General features: G+C 35.9%; 5 protein-coding genes and 1 pseudogene across 5 annotated transcripts in view; 4 read left to right on the plus strand and 2 right to left on the minus strand.

Moving 5' to 3' along the window:
- LOC109581596 (targeting protein for Xklp2-like) overlaps positions 1 to 1,779 on the plus strand; it is a 3,820-nt gene extending 2,041 nt beyond the window's left edge. The window contains exons 3-4 of the mRNA XM_019995852.1: positions 733 to 876; positions 1,170 to 1,779. Coding sequence (XP_019851411.1) covers positions 733 to 876; positions 1,170 to 1,583 — 558 coding nt within the window. The 3' untranslated portion in view covers positions 1,584 to 1,779. The remainder of the gene's footprint in view (positions 1 to 732; positions 877 to 1,169) is intronic.
- A 42-nt stretch (positions 1,780 to 1,821) lies between these two features.
- On the plus strand, positions 1,822 to 3,654 carry LOC100636409 (GPI mannosyltransferase 1-like). The gene is made up of 3 exons (XM_003386209.3): positions 1,822 to 2,990; positions 3,128 to 3,229; positions 3,411 to 3,654. The coding sequence occupies exons 1-3, from the start codon at positions 1,839 to 1,841 to the stop codon at positions 3,570 to 3,572; spliced, it is 1,416 nt and encodes a 471-aa protein (XP_003386257.1). The 5' UTR covers positions 1,822 to 1,838; the 3' UTR covers positions 3,573 to 3,654.
- A 615-nt stretch (positions 3,655 to 4,269) lies between these two features.
- Positions 4,270 to 4,882, plus strand: LOC100636534 (fibrinogen-like protein 1 pseudogene; annotated as a pseudogene).
- Positions 4,883 to 7,291: 2,409 nt separating this feature from the next.
- LOC105312578 (interferon alpha-inducible protein 27-like protein 2B) lies at positions 7,292 to 7,928 on the minus strand. The gene has a single exon (XM_011405339.2). The coding sequence runs from the start codon at positions 7,908 to 7,910 to the stop codon at positions 7,419 to 7,421; it is 492 nt and encodes a 163-aa protein (XP_011403641.1). The 5' UTR covers positions 7,911 to 7,928; the 3' UTR covers positions 7,292 to 7,418.
- Positions 7,929 to 8,009: 81 nt separating this feature from the next.
- LOC109581597 (uncharacterized) lies at positions 8,010 to 11,548 on the minus strand. The gene is made up of 7 exons (XM_019995853.1): positions 11,453 to 11,548; positions 11,349 to 11,396; positions 10,232 to 11,306; positions 10,076 to 10,177; positions 9,660 to 9,812; positions 9,527 to 9,607; positions 8,010 to 9,065 (listed from the first exon to the last, which is right to left on the minus strand). The coding sequence occupies exons 3-7, from the start codon at positions 11,303 to 11,305 to the stop codon at positions 8,106 to 8,108; spliced, it is 2,370 nt and encodes a 789-aa protein (XP_019851412.1). The 5' UTR covers position 11,306; positions 11,349 to 11,396; positions 11,453 to 11,548; the 3' UTR covers positions 8,010 to 8,105.
- Positions 11,549 to 11,828: 280 nt separating this feature from the next.
- LOC100636661 (acetoacetyl-CoA synthetase-like) overlaps positions 11,829 to 17,262 on the plus strand; it is a 7,199-nt gene continuing 1,765 nt past the window's right edge. Inside the window, exons 1-10 of the mRNA XM_019995854.1 lie at positions 11,829 to 11,981; positions 12,058 to 12,168; positions 12,283 to 12,399; positions 12,557 to 12,657; positions 12,767 to 12,959; positions 13,018 to 13,148; positions 13,975 to 14,059; positions 14,108 to 14,180; positions 14,369 to 14,418; positions 14,494 to 14,571. Of these exons, the coding sequence (XP_019851413.1) occupies positions 13,086 to 13,148; positions 13,975 to 14,059; positions 14,108 to 14,180; positions 14,369 to 14,418; positions 14,494 to 14,571 (349 nt within the window). The 5' untranslated portion in view covers positions 11,829 to 11,981; positions 12,058 to 12,168; positions 12,283 to 12,399; ... (1 more) ...; positions 12,767 to 12,959; positions 13,018 to 13,085. The remainder of the gene's footprint in view (positions 11,982 to 12,057; positions 12,169 to 12,282; positions 12,400 to 12,556; positions 12,658 to 12,766; positions 12,960 to 13,017; positions 13,149 to 13,974; positions 14,060 to 14,107; positions 14,181 to 14,368; positions 14,419 to 14,493; positions 14,572 to 17,262) is intronic.

Below are 17,262 nucleotides of genomic sequence, written 5' to 3' on the forward strand. Positions count from 1 at the left end.
TGGCTCCGAAATTACCCCAAATTTTTATTACATTGTCTGATACATATTGATGTCCTTATACTGTGTAGAAAGTTTGAGCTGATTCCGACTTCAATTTTTCAAGTTATGGCCATTTTAAAAAATGGCCGATTTTCAAAAAATACCCAAGGCTATAGCCCATGCTTTTTTCCAAAAAATGGCTCCAAAAATCACCCCAAATTTTTATTACATTTTCTGATACATATTGATGTCCTTATACTGTGTAGAAAGTTTGAGCTGATTCCGACTTCAATTTTTCAAGTTATGGCCATTTTAAAAAATGGCCGATTTTCGAAAAAATACCCAAGGCTATTATAGCCCATGGTTTTTTCCAAAAAATGGCTGCAAAATCACCCCAAATTTTTATTGCATTTTTTGATACCTATTGATGTCCTTATGTTGTGTAGAAAGTTTGAGCTGATTCCGACTTCAATTTTTCAAGTTATGGCCATTTTAAAAAATGGCCGATTTTTGAAAAAATACCCAAGGCTATTATAGCCCATGGTTTTTTCCAAAAAATGGCTGCAAAATCACCCCAAATTTTTATTGCATTTTTTGATACCTATTGATGTCCTTATGTTGTGTAGAAAGTTTGAGCTGATTCCGACTTCAATTTTTCAAGTTATGGCCATTTTAAAAATACCCTGTGCTATAATAGCTGATGAAGAATGGCCCAAAAACACTCCCACTTTTAATCACCTTATCTTTCTCTAGAAAAGAGAGTTCACTGCTCGTAAGATGCCTGAACCAGCTCCTCCTCCTACGATTGTTAAAACTCATCAGAAGACACTACCAGAACCATTTGCCCTCAAGACAGACGAACTAGGAGAAAAGAAACTAGCAAAATTCCATGAAAAGGTACACTACAATAGTATCTTACATAATTATTACATTGTGGGAATTTATATGTATTACACTCACTTTGCAATTGTATAATAACATTTTAAAGCTTTGCAGTAATTTATCGGTTTTGTGTTACTATTAATTCAAGAAATTTTGATGATTTTCAATCCAATATCCCATGCATGTAGCAAAACTAGTGCAATACACATCAGCCATTCACCAAGCACAGGAAAAATGACACTGCCATAATTATAATACTTGCAATGTATTATTGAGTATAAATTCTTTTTTGCATTGATTGTGTGTAGGTGGCTGAGTTAGAGAAGGAGCGAGAAGAGACGTCGAAATTCAAAGCGTCGGATCCTTCATCGTTATACACGCGTCCTTTCATACCAGCTAAATCAACAAAACCACTGACTGAGACTAGCAACACTTTCACACTACAAACTGAACTGAGATCAGAACTTCGCTCACAATACGAGTTTGAGAAGAAATTAAGAGAAGAAGAGAGACAGAGAACAGAAGAAGAGAGAAAAGCTATAAGAGAAGCTGAAGAGGCAGAAGAGATAAAAGCTCTACGACGTTCTTTAGTTCACAAAGCACAACCAATCCATCATTATACTCCTTTAAGTATTGTCCCTAGTACTAAGAAGCTAACAGAACCTTCTTCTCCTGTATTGGTATCGAAACAAAGGAAGGAGAATGAGAATCATGACTTATAGCTTAATGATTGTATGTACATGTAGTTGTAGCTTTAATATTTTAATTACTAAAAGCACACGAACCATATTAAAGTTCAAGATTTATTTTGAAAAATAACTTTAAATTTCACTGCATTAAAATTTTAGCATTATAATGTTAAAATAATTATAATAATAGTATTACAGTTGATGTATAATTCTTACATTTTAAAGTTAAGCTTTGAGATTGCCACATCCTGCTGCAGAACCAGCCCCACCCACCAGCATGCAAACATAATGGAGTCCCAAAGTCCTTCTCTTCCTATCTCTTTCTTCACCCTCTTCTCTCTCTCCTGGTTAGGCCGCCTACTCCTCATACTCTACGGCACGTGGCACGACTCCACACAAGAGCTACAATACACTGATATAGACTATTGGGTCTTTTCAGACGCGTCTCTACACGTTAAAGAAGGCGGCTCTCCTTATGACAGAGATACCTACAGGTACACGCCATTACTATCTTGGTTACTACTACCTAATCATAGCTTATCCATACACTATGGGAAAGTGTTATTTATAACATTAGACGTGTTAGTAGCTTGGTGTATTGAGAGGGTTCTTGCTATGGAAGGAGTGAGTGATAGAAAGAGGTTCTTTTCCTGTTTGGTTTGGTTGATTGATCCTGTGACAGCTGTCGTTTCAAGTCGTGGTAATGCCGAGTCTTTGCTAGCACTGATAATGTTATCAAGTCTCTATATGTTTGTAAAAGGAAGGGTTTTGTTTTCAGGGGTCCTGTACGGTCTCGCCGTTCACTTTAAATTTTACCCCATCATTCATTGCCTTGTCTTTTATCTGGCTGTTGATCGGACCCCTTGGAGTAGGGCCCGGGACATATCCAAAGTTTCAAATGTTTATAGGACCCCTGGGGAAAAATCTCATAAAAGAGGAAAACGTTTTAAAATCAACTCGTCTTTTAGTGAAAAGGACCTGAGACGAAATAAAATTTCAAATGTGGCCAAGACCTCTAACTCGAGTCAAGTTTCAAGCAATGACAAGACCTCTTGGTTGGGGGCCTGGAACATTAACAAATTTACAATACACTGGGGGTCGCTACTAAGTGTAAAAAGGATCCAATTTATTTTTGCAAGCTCAGGAACGTTTTTAATTTTAGGATTATTATTTTACAAATTGTATGGCTGGGATTTCATTGAAGAGACATACCTATATCACGTAAAAAGGACAGACATTAAACACAACTTCTCTCTTTATTTCTATATGTTGTTCGTGACTCAAGGAACATGGCTTGCTTCTTTGTTGAGTAAAATAGCTTTCATTCCTCAAGTCATTCTCCTCCTTATCTCCTCCTTGTGGAATCATAAAGATGTATCGTTCTGTCTGTTTGTACAAACATTTGTGTTTGTTACTTTTAATAAAGTGGTAACGTCACAGGTAGGGTCGTATTTCTTACTATCTTTCTCTCTCCTTTAGCTTCTCTATAATTTTTAAATTTTAATTTCTCAATTTTTTCTTAACTTTATTAATATTTCTTCTCCCCTTTACCTCTCTTTCTCATTCTTCCCTTGCAGTATTTCCTTTGGTATTTGTGTTACCTTCCATTAATAACTCCTCATTCAACATTAACACTAACTGAAGGAGCAATAATGACAGTACTATGGCTATTGGCACAGGTATATGTATATTATAACCTCATTTTAGTAATTATTTTGATGTTTTGTTTCAAAAATTACATTACAATGACGTTAGTTTGATCAAATGTCAAAACAACTTTTAAATTTCTACTATTGATTTATTAGTATTAAAGCTGCCTAAAGTTGTTACAATAATGTAATATTCTTTTCCTTTCTGTAGGGATCTTGGCTGTTTCCAGCATACCTACTTGAATACAAAGGGTATGACACATACCTGTTCATTTGGCTAGGAAGCTGTATATTCTTTTCTATTAATGTTTGGATACTATTGAGAATAATAAGAGCCCATAGGTCACCAGCACTGAGGAAGTATGAGAAATAAGGAATCATTGTAATTGTTATTTCAACTGCAACAATTCTATTTTTATATTCAAAAAACAATTTAAAGAAGATTGATAGTCTAACCTGTTAACTAAACGCTTACGCTGTAAAATAAATGATTTTACATGTGCCTTATTGGCATTTTGTGGTAAACATCAGTCGCGTAAAAAAAGATTATTCATTCTACATGTAAAATAAACACAACTTTAAAAAAACTTGCCTCCTACAGTGGTGTCACGTACTCTGTGATTATAAAAGGAGGCTCAATTATTACTTTTTATCTAAGTTCTAGCCAGGCTGTATTTTTTACTCTGAGGAAGGTCTTCATAATGTTTACTGGTCACTTTTTCCTTTTACTGTGTGGCATAATTGCAACAATTGCTTCATTAAGCACTGTCAATGGAAGCTGCCTTGAACTTCCCTTTCCTCTCATCACTATCACAAACCAAGGTAAATTGATAGACCCATCTATTTTGTTGTATGACTGTTTTGGTATTTAATAATAGTTTTAACTCTTTTTTACAATTTTTAATTATTTTCTTAAAAAGTGTGCACAATACCAACTGATTGCAAAGGATGGCAAAACATAGGAATTAATCAAAATGGAGTGTATTACATACAACCAGACAGTGGAGCAGCTTTTCAAGTAATTTCATTTTATTTTATTTTATTTCATTATTATTACTATCTAGGTATACTGTGATATGGAGACTGATGGTGGTGGATGGACTGTATTTCAGAGGAGACAAGATGGATCTGTTAATTTTAATAGACTGTGGGCTGATTATGAGAATGGATTCGGGGATCTTACTGGAGAATTTTGGTTAGGGTTGAGCAAGATTCGTCGTCTCATACAAAAAGAATCAAAGTCTTTGCGCATAGAAGTTGGTGATTTTGATGGTATTTCAAGCTATGCCCAGTACTCTTTATTCAATATTGGTGATGCTAGTACTGAATACAGGTTGAATGTGAGTGGATATAGTGGACCTGCTGGAGATAGTTTGTCTTTCCAAAGTGGAAGTAGTTTCAGTACTAGAGATAATGTGAATGATGATAAGAATTGTCCAAATACATGGGGTGGGGGCTGGTGGTTTAATCGTGGCCATAAACATTACTGTTTTTATTCTCATCTCAATGGTTATTATAAACATCAACCAAATACAGTCCCAGCTTGGCATGGAGTTATGTGGAACACTTATAAAAATGGCTTTTCTCTTAAGAATGCAGAAATGAAAATCTGCTGAATACCTTTTTGTGTATTAATTGTAAGCTTATTTACATGGCTGCTAAATTATTTGCTATTCCTTTATCCTTTTTTTGCTGAATTTTTTTTAACTTATAAAAATGGAGAATTTTCAAACTTTAAAAATTTTAATTTTATTGGAATCAGCTCAAACTTGAAAGATTATGTATAATATTATGTATTGTTAAATCTAGATGATTAGTGACAAAGTGGTTGTCAGTTACCTACTGACTGTAAAGAAATGTAAAAAGCTTTTATATATGAAGCCAGATAATGGAATGACATTTTAAGTATTAGTGTACATGTATTATTCTATATTGGTACATGAAAGCATGTAGGTATACTGTAATATGGAGACTGATTGTGATGAATGGATTGTATTTCAGAGGAGACAAGATACACCTATGAGAATGGACTCCATGATCTTATAGAAGAATTTTGGGTAGGATTGAGCAAAATGGTTCTGCCATCTTGGTCATGATGAATGTAATTCATAAGCATCAGCCAAACACCTCTCCTAATTGGCAAGGGATTATCTCAGCTAGAATAGTTTAGTCTTGAAATAGACTAACAACCTCATGTATGTTTACACATTCATGAATGTGCAGACTATAATTTGTAATTGCCAGTAGTGTTTCATTTCTCTCTTGACATTTTTATGAATGAATGTTTTTGTATATTGAAAGTATAGCTAAATCTACTCTATACTTTGAACACTAAGACATAAGTCAAAATGCAAACATAGTCATAGTAAAAGAAAAACTCAAGTATTTAGCAATACAAGGAAAATTTATCATTTTTATAGTCCCTCATCGTTAGATCATGGATCATCAGTAGGACAACAGCACTGATTTTTAAGAGCCTCAGCGTCACTATTAAGCCAGTCCCAGATAGCGATGGGAGATCCACCGACACCAAACAAAAAAGCTTTGCCTACAAGTGATATCCCACCAGCTGCAAAAGACTGTATTGTTGCAAATAATCCACCTGCTGTGGGTGCAAGGTAACTCATCCAAGAGGCAGCATAAGAACCAGCAGCAATCCCAGCAGTAGTAAATCCTGCCCAAGACAGTACATGTGAAGTTGCCACTACAACTACTACTCCACTAATGGTCACCTTTAAAACAGAATAACCTTTTGACAGGATCCTCTCAAAAGTGCTGCTGCTATTAAATTTTATGCAACCTTTAGGACATTCTTCTTTAACTTCACATTTCCATTTGCCATGATTAGCTGTATCTTTATTGTCAGATTTGTCACCATAGACAGCTTGAACTGAGACAAGTAGATAGAGCAAGAACAAAGCTTTGCTTTCCTTTGATAGTAGCATGATGAGGGAGATGAACATTAAACAATTGCTGAGCAATGAATTCTTAAACTAGTGGGTGTAGTCCTGTAGTAGAACTAATCATGTTATTTACACAAACTGTGAAATGTAAAATCACATAGATATACATAGCAAATATAGTTGTTTTCCCATGACGGCACCCTGCAATGCATTCATATGATGTGGGCTTGTGGCCTTTCAATTGTCAATCTCTGAGACTCTGAAATCACTTACTACACATAGCAATAAGGCACACACCATTCTCTCTCTCCCTTAGAATACAAAGGATATGATACTTACTGATTCATTTGATTAGGAAGCTGTATATTCTTTTTTATTAGCACTGAGAGCCTCAGATAAGGATTCACTCCATTACGATCTAATTCTATCTATTTTGAGTCTTTTCATATTGTTCTTTCAAGTGAAGTAATTCTATTTCATGTTTAAACATACTTTGAAGAAATAATAATTGATTCTATATGCTATAAATTTTTACACATTGGCATGGTATATAATTGGGCAAAGCCCTTCAATACAAGACTCTCATTGACTTTGGTCTTGACCTTCAGCCTTGCATTGATCTTATTGAAAAGGTACATTATTAGACTCTATTATTATTTAATAAATGATGGAAGTGAGTGTGTACATAGATTACCTTGTTTTTGTTATGATATTTGGCTGTCTCTAGTCCACTTACTAAGTGCATGTATCCACTGGCACTGCAGTATAGATCTACTAGCAGTCTGGGCGACATTTGCATATCATACATGTACAATGTACATGTATATTTTTTGATGTATATGGTGCATGTTTTTTTTATAGTCTATGTTTATTTGAGTATATGGTAGGGTAATTTATATGCATTTCAGCTCAAACTTTTTACGCAAAATAAGAACATGTATATATTATCAGAAAAATTGGAGAATTTCAATATTCTGTTTGGCAAAGTTTGGCCAAAGTCCCTGTAATAGTTAGAAAGATGGTTATACTTTTAAGAATCAGAAATAAAAACCCATGCATTAAAACAATAATGATTGACTGATGAAAACAATCTCATGCATCATATTACAGTGTAGGTAGCATAGATTTGTGATGCAAATTGTGTAGATGTTAGTAGCGTGGTTGTTTTAGATTTTGCATTAATTAAATATTTTAAAAATAGTCTAAAATAAATCAGCAAAGAAATAAACGGAAAAAAATTCAAGTAACAAAAACAAGAAAAATAGTTAATAATCATCTACTCCACATGCGTATACAGATCTTTCGAACTAAGCCCATTAAAAAGGACAGTGTTTACAACAACACAGATTCTTATAGTCATCAGACTCATCACTATCAAACCATTTCATGAAAGCAGGAGGAAGTGTACCAGCAGAAAATAACCAAGCTTTAAGTGAAAGTGGTATCCCTGCAGTTGCAAGAGACTGTAGTGTAGCAACTAATCCACCTGCTACTGTAGGTGCAAAGAAACCCATCAAAGAGGCAGCAATCCCACCAGCAGCAATCCCAGCAGTAGTAAATCCTGCCAAAGACAATACATGTGGAGCTGCCACTAAAACTACTGCTCCACCTATGGTCACCTTCAAAATGGAATAACCTGATGACATGTTATCATTGTCATTGTATTTTCTGCAATGGCTAGGGCACATAGTTTGATCTTTGTAGCACTGACCAACTGTGAGTGAAGCTTCATCATAGCTGTTGACAGCTTGAACTGAGACAAGTAGATAGAGCAAGAACAAAGCTTTGCTTCCCTTTGATAATAGCATGATGAGCTCTGGTTGAGGGGAGATGGGCAATTGAGCATGCACAAACAGCCAAACTTGAGTCAGTTGTGTACATTAGGGAGGGGCTATAAATTCTTAGCCTAGTGGGTGGTGTGTTGTCTACACAAACTTATGACAACTGCACAAACAGCAAAAAATTAAATAAAAAAATTAAAATTACATCTATTACATCTACTTCTACATAGAAATAACATCAATTTGTTCAATAATTTGACTCATTGATGGTCGTTCCAAAGGATTATCCTTACAGCACCAAACGATGAGAGAGTATAGGAGAGAGCCCTGTGTATCACTGGTACCAATTGGTCTGCTGCTGATGCTCTGCACCTGATGAAGCATGTCTCGAAATACATACCTGTCTGGAAAATGACAAGTTATTATTTCACAGAGTAAAACACCATAACTGAATACATCCATCTTTGTAGTCTGCTCTTTGTTGGGATCTGTGCTCATGATGTGTTGGGCAAGAGCTTCAGGTGCTGTATAAGGCTCAGCTCCTGGTAGTCTGGTCACTGCTTTATTTGCTGCTTTTGCTGATCCAAAGTCAGATATCTTAGTCTTCCATTTCTTGTCTCCCTTTGATTCCAGTAGTACATTAGCACTGCTGACATCACGATGAATAATAGGATCAGGTAGACAGTGTAGGTAGTTCAGGCCAACAGCTACATCACGCATTATGTAGAGAATCACTGGTCTACAGCCAGGGTCAGGGGTCAGCTCTTTCCTCTCATAAGCTTTACGCAATGAGGTATCCATTACTTCAGTGATAATCATAGGATTACCTGATGGATGGTCTAACACAGCTCCTATAAACTGGAGGAGATTAGGATGACGCAATTGAGACATTGTATTGATCTCACGATGAAGATTCTCCAGATAGAGTGAACTACGTATTGCCTCATGTAATTCCTTAACAGCAACAGAATGCCCTCTGAACTGACCGACCCATACAACACCCCAACCTCCTCTACCAAGCTCTTCTTTTGACAGAGTAACATCTTTGTGATTCACTTTCCAACTGCTTTGTAATTTTGATATTTCAATGCGAAGAGAAGTATTTTCTTCTTTAGCTTGATGTAATTCTTCTTCCAACGCTAATTGTGACTGCTTTAATGCCGAATCCCTCTCCATCAATACCTGCATAAATAGTAACAAAATATATGATTATAATTATAAACAATAAGTCATACTTATTGAAAGAGAAAGCTATTGCTGATATTAATGGCCTCCCACAATATTAAGGTAACTATTACATGTAATACTAAAGTCCATTTGCATTCACCTGAGTTCAGGAAGTGATTAGAAACCCCACCCAATAATTAACACAATCCAATAATATTGTGAAAAGTATGGCTGTACTTTCTGCATGGGTTATACAACCAACTTGGAATTAAAGAGCTACAGCTGCTTCTTAAGTAGTACAATAGATGCGGCAAAAGGAGAGGAATGCACTGGTATGTTTATTTTTACAATAGAACTTGTAAGTCAAAAGTTATTGCAAGAAAACAAGGGCTCAGGTGAACACAAATGGACTTTAGGTACACTTTCTTCATGGGCTTCTGATATTATACAATAACGCTTCATTCAATTTAAAGTACCTTATTTGCTTTCCTCATGCCTTCGATCTCCTTTTCTTGCTTTGCATGTTCCTGATCTAATTGCTGTCTCATTCTAGCGACCTACATGTATACAAATTCTGATCATCAATTCTCAATGATACAATAGCAATACCTCAGCTTTGTGCTTTTCTTGACTCTGAGTCACTAATCCTTTTTGTCTATCGATCTCACGATTGTAAGCATTGACTTGCGTTGTTAATGTTTGCATCTCTTTCTTTATTTCCTTAATCTTGTCTGCCTTTTCTTGTTCTAATTCTATAATTCTCTAACAAAAAATTAAGGCAGCTAAGTTAAAAGGCATAACAGGAAACATTAACTTAACACATTTAATGGCCTAGTAAATATACAGGAGATTGCATTATCTTTGGAACAAGTGTAAAATTGTAAATCTGCCTTACCTTCCTTATAAGGGAGTTACAGCTACTTAGTTTTTATCCTCAATAATAAATCACCCACTTAACAAAATAAACCAACTAAAACTCTTATTGCAATTATACAATCTCCTGTAAGCTTGTATGGTATATGCACCTCTTTTGCTTTTCTTAATTCTTGATTTAATTCCTCACACTGTTGATGTAACCTCAGTCGATCATTTCTTTCGGCTTCAAAGTCAAGCTTGTAAATTGCACACTAAATAAATCAATAAAAAATTGGCATTTAAAAATTGTATAATAATTATTATACCTGTTGTTCTTTCAATTGCAATTTTTCAAATAGTTCAATCATAGCAGTCTTTGTTTTTCCTTCTGGTCGTAAAGGTTCAATCATAGTAACCTCTGTTCCTCTTTCTGGTTGTAAAGGTGCACTCAAACTCTCTTCTGAATCAGTATCTTTATATTTTTCTTCAAACCCACCACCACCACCACCACCACCACCACCATCTTGAACTCCATCATCAATCTTCTCTAGAGACATCCCATTAGGTGGGTGAATGCTTCGCTCATATGCCTCTTTATGAAGTGGTGGGTCTTCTCCAAAGGCAGGTGCAACTTCACTGACTACTGGTATATTAATTTGATGACGATTGGCTTGAAGGAGAGCACGCAATGAAGCCTGACGCATGTGCTCTGTGCATTCAATCCAGAACCAGACAAACCAGTCCTCACGATCAGGCAGCCTCCATGGATTATCAGGATCATAGCCTCCTTTCTTGTATGAGCCAACAGGAATGGCACGTATCTTCTTCACCTCATCATCAGATAATCCATCTACCGTCTTTCTTAGCATTGCATGAATCTTGTTTTGCAAAGTTTCGACTCTGTTAGAAAAGAAATATTCTACCTCCTCGTCTTCTGGGCACAAGCGCAAAACGGCATTTGCAAAGGTAAGGATAAATACCGTGTGCTTCCAAAATTTCTTGCCAAATATTTGAGTGAATATCTTCACAGTGTCGGTGTGAATTCGTTTTGGAAACCTGGTGTCGTCCATCTTGAAACAAAACAAAGCCAAATCGTGAGGAAAGCAATCACTGCGACGGAGCTGCTCAACCATCTTCTCGTCTTCTTCCTCACTACTAAACCCAAACCCTGGCATGTCCCATATTTTGACCGATATCCCATTCTGATCTAAATTATAATACTTGATTTCGGCAGTACCAGCATCGAACTGGTCTCCTTCGTTTGCCACTTCTTTTCCAAGGAGTCTATTGATGAGGGTAGATTTCCCTTGCCCTGCCTCCCCCACCACCACAATCTTTAGCTCTGTTGGTGTGATTATATTAGACGAGACCGTTTGTTGAATGGAGTTAGCCAATCCCATTCTAGTGAGAGGTACAGGCGGGTACAGAGCAAATGATATGTACTTTGAATCTTTAATCAAATTGTTCCAAAAATAGAACAGACATGGGTGTCTAAGTGAAAATTATAATGTCAAGATTTTAACTAATAAATATCTCAAATTATTTACCTAACTGAATAAATACTCCAGCTCAAGTAAAATCGCTAGGGAAGCAGTAGTTTCAGATTAATGATTTTTCAAATTTTCAAAATTCTATGGTCAAAGGGTTAAAATTAAAAGTCAATTAACAAGTACAACACTCAAAGACTCACTTTAAATATCAAAATATTAACTTACTACATTTACATTTATTACAAGGTGGATCCTTTTCCTTCTGTAATTTGCTGTAACTCAACAAATGCCAAGTTCTTAGTTCTTATCCATTAGCCCCTCCCATGCCCCACCTTTATTAAGGTTACCACACGTGTTCTCATGCGTGCCATTACCGACTGTTTCAGCAAGTGCACGGAACAAGTATACGGAAACAACGTGCTTCGACTGCTTCCATACTAATTACCAAAATAGACTGGTCACAAACAAAATAGTGTTTGGGGTACTCTAATCGTGAAAGACGCTCCTTTATGGACTCCTGCTGGCGATGAAACTCATTTGGACGCCTTTAGAAAGAAAATAAATGAGAAATATGACCTTCATTTAGGTAATGCTTGATGCATCAAAATAACATGAAATCACAATGCATGTATTATTATTATTATTATCATCATCATTATTAGTGTTAGGTGATTATGCCGAGCTTTGGGACTGGTCTGGGAAAAATTACGCTAATTTCTGGGGAAGAGTTTTTTCACTTTCCTGGAATCAAGCACTCTCAACCTTACGATGAAGTACATATTTTAAATACCACTATTATTATTATTATTATTATTATTATTATTATTATTATTATTATTATTAATTTATTATTATTAATTATTAATTATTAATTATGTAATCATTAGGTAGTTGATATTAGTAAAGGAATAGCAGATGTCCCTGAATGGTTTTGTGGCTGCCACCTCAATTATGCTGAAAACTTGCCGAACATCAAAAGGACAAAACAGCGTTAATATCACTAGGTATTTTTATAAGAATAGATATTATTATCTTTATTATTATTATTATTATCATTATCATCATCATTATTATTATTATTGTTATCCTCTCCTTTCCTCTCTCTCTTCTACTTTTCTTTATATATTCTACTGTTCCCTCCCTCTCTCCTTCTCTCTACAGGCTATCTTCCTAACAGTTCTACTGCACTTGAAGCAATGCTCACTACTGCTGCCAGTATTGGAGCAATACGGAGTTCAACATCACCTGATTTTCACTCAACTGTAAGCATGCAATGAAAAAAACAATATTAATATCACTTTCATCAACGTAATCATAATTATCTTGTTATTGTTATTATTGTTGCTGTTTTATGCTTATCTTTTTCCTTAGGGAGTTCTTGATAGATTCAAGCAGATCAAGCCCAAGGTAATATTTTCAGTCGAAGCCGTATGATACAATAGGAAAGAACACAATCAAATTTGAACAAGTTGAAAACTGTTGTGGACGGACTGCCTGATCTTGAGAAGGTCGTTATACATCCATTTTGTTCATCTACTGTTGATATATCTCAACTGAAGAGCAGGTTTGGATATTAATAGGATATTGCAGGATATGTATAGTATATTTTTGTTTATTATTAGTATTTTTTGGAAGATTTTCTTTCTGATAATACTGATTTAACATACGAGCAGCTGCCGTTCAACCACCCATGTTCATAATGTACTCCTCTGGCACTACAGGGTCACTTAAATGTATGGTACACTCAGCAGGAGTGAGTTTATGATATAACTTTACACATGTAATTGCACTGTATTGTTTTTGTCTGATGCATATACATGTACTTATATTGCGTAGAAAGTTTGAGCTGATTCCGATCAAATTTGGATTTTTTATGAATTTTTAAAGTTGCTCCAAAATTGAGTAAAAGTCCCTGTACTATAGTACATGGTCGTTGGCCAATTTTTGCCAAAAATGAAAATTTGAGAATTCTGCATTTTTGTAATGTTTTCTAATGCATATACATGTACTTATGTTGCGTAGAAAGTTTGAGTTGATTCTGATCAAATTTGGATTTTTTACGAATTTTTTAAAGCTACTCCAAAATTGAGTGAAAAATCCCTGTACTATAGTACATGGTTCATGGTCTTTATTATTTTGGTACATGTTACATGTACTGTATCTTTGGCTAGTTTTCATTAAAAATGGATGACTAATGACTATCAATGACTCCATGTATCATAGTTGCCAACCGTCCCGGAATGTCCGGGACAGTCCCGGATTTATTGCTGTTGTCCCGGAGGGGTCCCAGATTGCTCTCTGTCCCGGATCAGCCATTTTTACAGTCACACCCATGCAAAATTTGACCACTCCCAGTAATAAAAATTCAATTAATATCAATTATAATCATAGCTGCATGAACAGTGAGCTCAAAAGTTAAAATTAAGTTCAAAAATGAACTCAAATTGCTGCTCAGGAACTGCTGCAGGAATGTAAGAAGTAATGATCATCAATCCCAGTGGGTGTGGCTCCTTGGGTGTGGCTTCCTGTCCCGGAATTCAGTGACAGAAAGTTGGCAACTATGATATATTGTTATTCAGGGTACGTTAATACAGCACATGAAGGAGCACATTCTCCATGGTAACATGACTCATAATGACATCGTGCATCTTTTATTACACCACGGTAAATTATTAATTAATTAATTAATAGTTATTTAATTTTAATTAATAGACTGGTTGGATGATGTGAAACTGGCTAGTGTCTTCATTATTGATTGGAGTCACTGCAATGTGGATCTATTAGGGTATGGTTTACCGAGTTTTACTATGATATACTGAGTTTTACTAAAATATACTAGGTTTAACTAAGATATACTTGGTTGAATTCTGTTGCTTTTATTTTAAATACTGTTAAACTAATTTTTGCCATTTTATATACTACCGTTTACTGAGATATACTGAGTTTTACTATTTATAATATTACAACACTTAGGACAGGTGCTAGGTGGCTCGCTGCACTAAAAGAGAGAAATATTGTTCCAAGTAAGACTCTTACGCCCACTTATATTAATTAATAATTATTAATTAACACAAGTTACTCTTCTCTACTATCAACAGGTTCTCCATTGAGTTCTGCTAGTTATGATTATTTGCATAATTGTATCAAGAGGAACGTTTTACTGGGATCCATTACAGGTTTGATTTATTGATTCCTAATTTTAATGGCTGCCTGAAATAAAATTCAGACATTTTTGTATAATGTTGTCTAGCTAATGTACACGTACATGTAGTTTATGATAACTGTGTGTTGTGGCTACCATGGCAACTGGCCCCACCCTTTTGTGGTTGATAGTTTAAATAGTTTTTAAAAAAGATTTTTATAAGGAAAATAGTCAAAGTAAAAACAACCTAATCAGTAAATAAGTAATTTGCCATTAATCTCATTATCAATAGCATATAACAGTCCATCTTTATACGTTAAACCCTGTGGATTATTTAAGTCATCTTTAAACCTGCTGACAAGTACACCATTACTAGTGAAGACTGATATACTAGTAGTTTCGGTACTAAAATTAATAAGATTAACATACAATAGACCACTAACTGCTGCGTCTATTGTTATACTTATTGGTAATCCAAATCCAGTAGCAAACTGGCCCAAATACTTTCCATCTGGAGAGAACTTCTGAATGCGAATATTATTAATATCAGCAACATACACTAATCCTTGACTGTCAATAGCAATGTCATATGGATACTGAAACTGTCCATTAGCTGATCCTTTACTACCAAATGAATGAGAGAAGGTTAGATCAGGATTCAAGACTTGTATACGATGATTTTTACTATCAGCAATATAAACCTGTCCTTTTATACAAGAAATATTAGCAGGTTCATCGAATTGTAGTGGTCCACTGCCCTTCTCACCAACTGATGCTATAACGTCTCCATCCATGCTTATCTTCTGGATCCTGTGATCATCAGATACAAGAATGACTTTGTCTGGAGTAATGGCTACACCACGAGGAGAAGAAAACTTGACATTACCACTTCCTCCTTCCCCTCCTAATGCTTTCCCTTTCTTTCCTTCTCTATCCAGTATTGTTACACAGTTGCCCTTATTCTCAGTTATTATAACATGATTATCATCACTTATAGCAACTCCCCAGGGACGCTTAAGCTCAGTTGTAGTATGCACTGGAGTGATGTTATCAAGGCAAAGGATGACTAGTGAGGCATCCTCAAGGTGTACATCATATACTTGTACTTTTACTGTATGAGTACCACTTGTTGAAGGGTTACACTGTATCCTATACACTCCAGGATCAGTGCTGGTGGTAGTGACTGTAGTGCGAATGGGTTTATGGCCTTTACCAACTGGTACTAGACTACACCTCAGAGAAGAGAGGGGAACACACAAAAGAGATGAATCTGGTGCCTCCATTGATAGTGAAAATGAAAATTGCTTCTCTTTTTGAAGGTGTTCAGAATAACTAACCTTCACTTTACATTGAGGTAGTACAATCACATCTCCAATGTGATGTAGTGATTTGGCATCTTTACTCAGTACAAAGTCAGCTTCTTCCTTTGGATGTAACTCCTCCACATTGATCCCTGCAGTAACTTCACTCATACGTTCCATCATCTGTTTCTTAGACCTCAAGACTTGTTGAGGACTGCCTGTCTTCAGACTCTGTTCCACATAATCCTGGACATCTTCCAGAAGACTCAAACTCATTTCTGCTGATTTCATTTGCTCTGACAGCACCTTTAGTTTATCATCAGTGACCCTCTTTGCCTGCTCAGTCAGTTTCCTCTCTGACTGACGAAGAACAGCAATCATTTCCTCCACCATTTCATTTATCCCTTTTAATATTTCCTCTCCTCTTTCTCTGACCTCTCCCTCTGTTTCTGTTAGAGCAGATTTGACTTCCTTTAGTTCTTCCATTTTTTCTTTAACCGGTTCTAAGCAGGTCTCCAATTCCTGACAGTGTTTAGTATAACTGTCATTGACTAGATCATACTCATGGTCTTTATGGATGCGAACTGTGCAATGCTGACAAATGACAGTATCACATGTTTCACAGAATATCTCCAGTGGCTTGTGGTGAGAGGAGCAGGTAAGGGTTGCCTCCTGTTTAGCTGGAGCTAGCAATTGAGGATTAGAAGAGACAGAGGCCGTCACCTCATCAAGACTTGTCAGCTTATGGGTAGAAGTTGGGCCCCATTTCTTGTGTACTCCGTCGCATTCTGTACAAAAGAACTTACTGCAGTCTTTGCAGTATCCAGTGGCATTAGCTGTAGTACAGTTGTCACAGGGGACCTGTTGAGGATTAACTACTTTCTTCATGAAACTATGCACCTCTTTAAAGTTGTTGAGGTGGAATGCTGTAGGAAAACCACTTGCCCCCTCTCCTGGTAACTCTGTACGATGACGACAAGTGGGACAAGAGAGGTAATAGGTCTCATTCTTCTTATCTTGAGGTAACCTATCAAGACAACCCTGACAGAATGAATGTAGGCAAGGTAAGGACTTAGGATTAGTGTAGATATCAAGACATATGGAGCAAGTGAGCTGTTCCTCCAGTTTGAGGAGACCAGTAGAAGTAGAAGATGAAGATGGTTTGGCTGCCATGAATACTAGCTAAAAGAGAGTTGAGATGAACAGAATACGAGAACGAAGCGAAAGGAGTAGAAGTCTAGGAAATAAAATAAAAGAGATGAGGTTGACCTTTTGGCTTTTGTCTTGTGACTAAAGGAAATTATGATAGTTTATAATAATACTACCAGTTGTGGTTGCATCACCTGCAATCACAACCAGTAGTAAAGTATTAAAAATCTATTGACTCTTTTGTCCTTAAAATAAAATTAATTCTATATTTGCAT

Source organism: Amphimedon queenslandica, unplaced genomic scaffold (genome assembly GCF_000090795.2).
Source record: "Amphimedon queenslandica unplaced genomic scaffold, v1.1 AMPQUscaffold_13430, whole genome shotgun sequence".
NCBI classification, from domain to species: Eukaryota; Metazoa; Porifera; class Demospongiae; order Haplosclerida; family Niphatidae; genus Amphimedon; species Amphimedon queenslandica.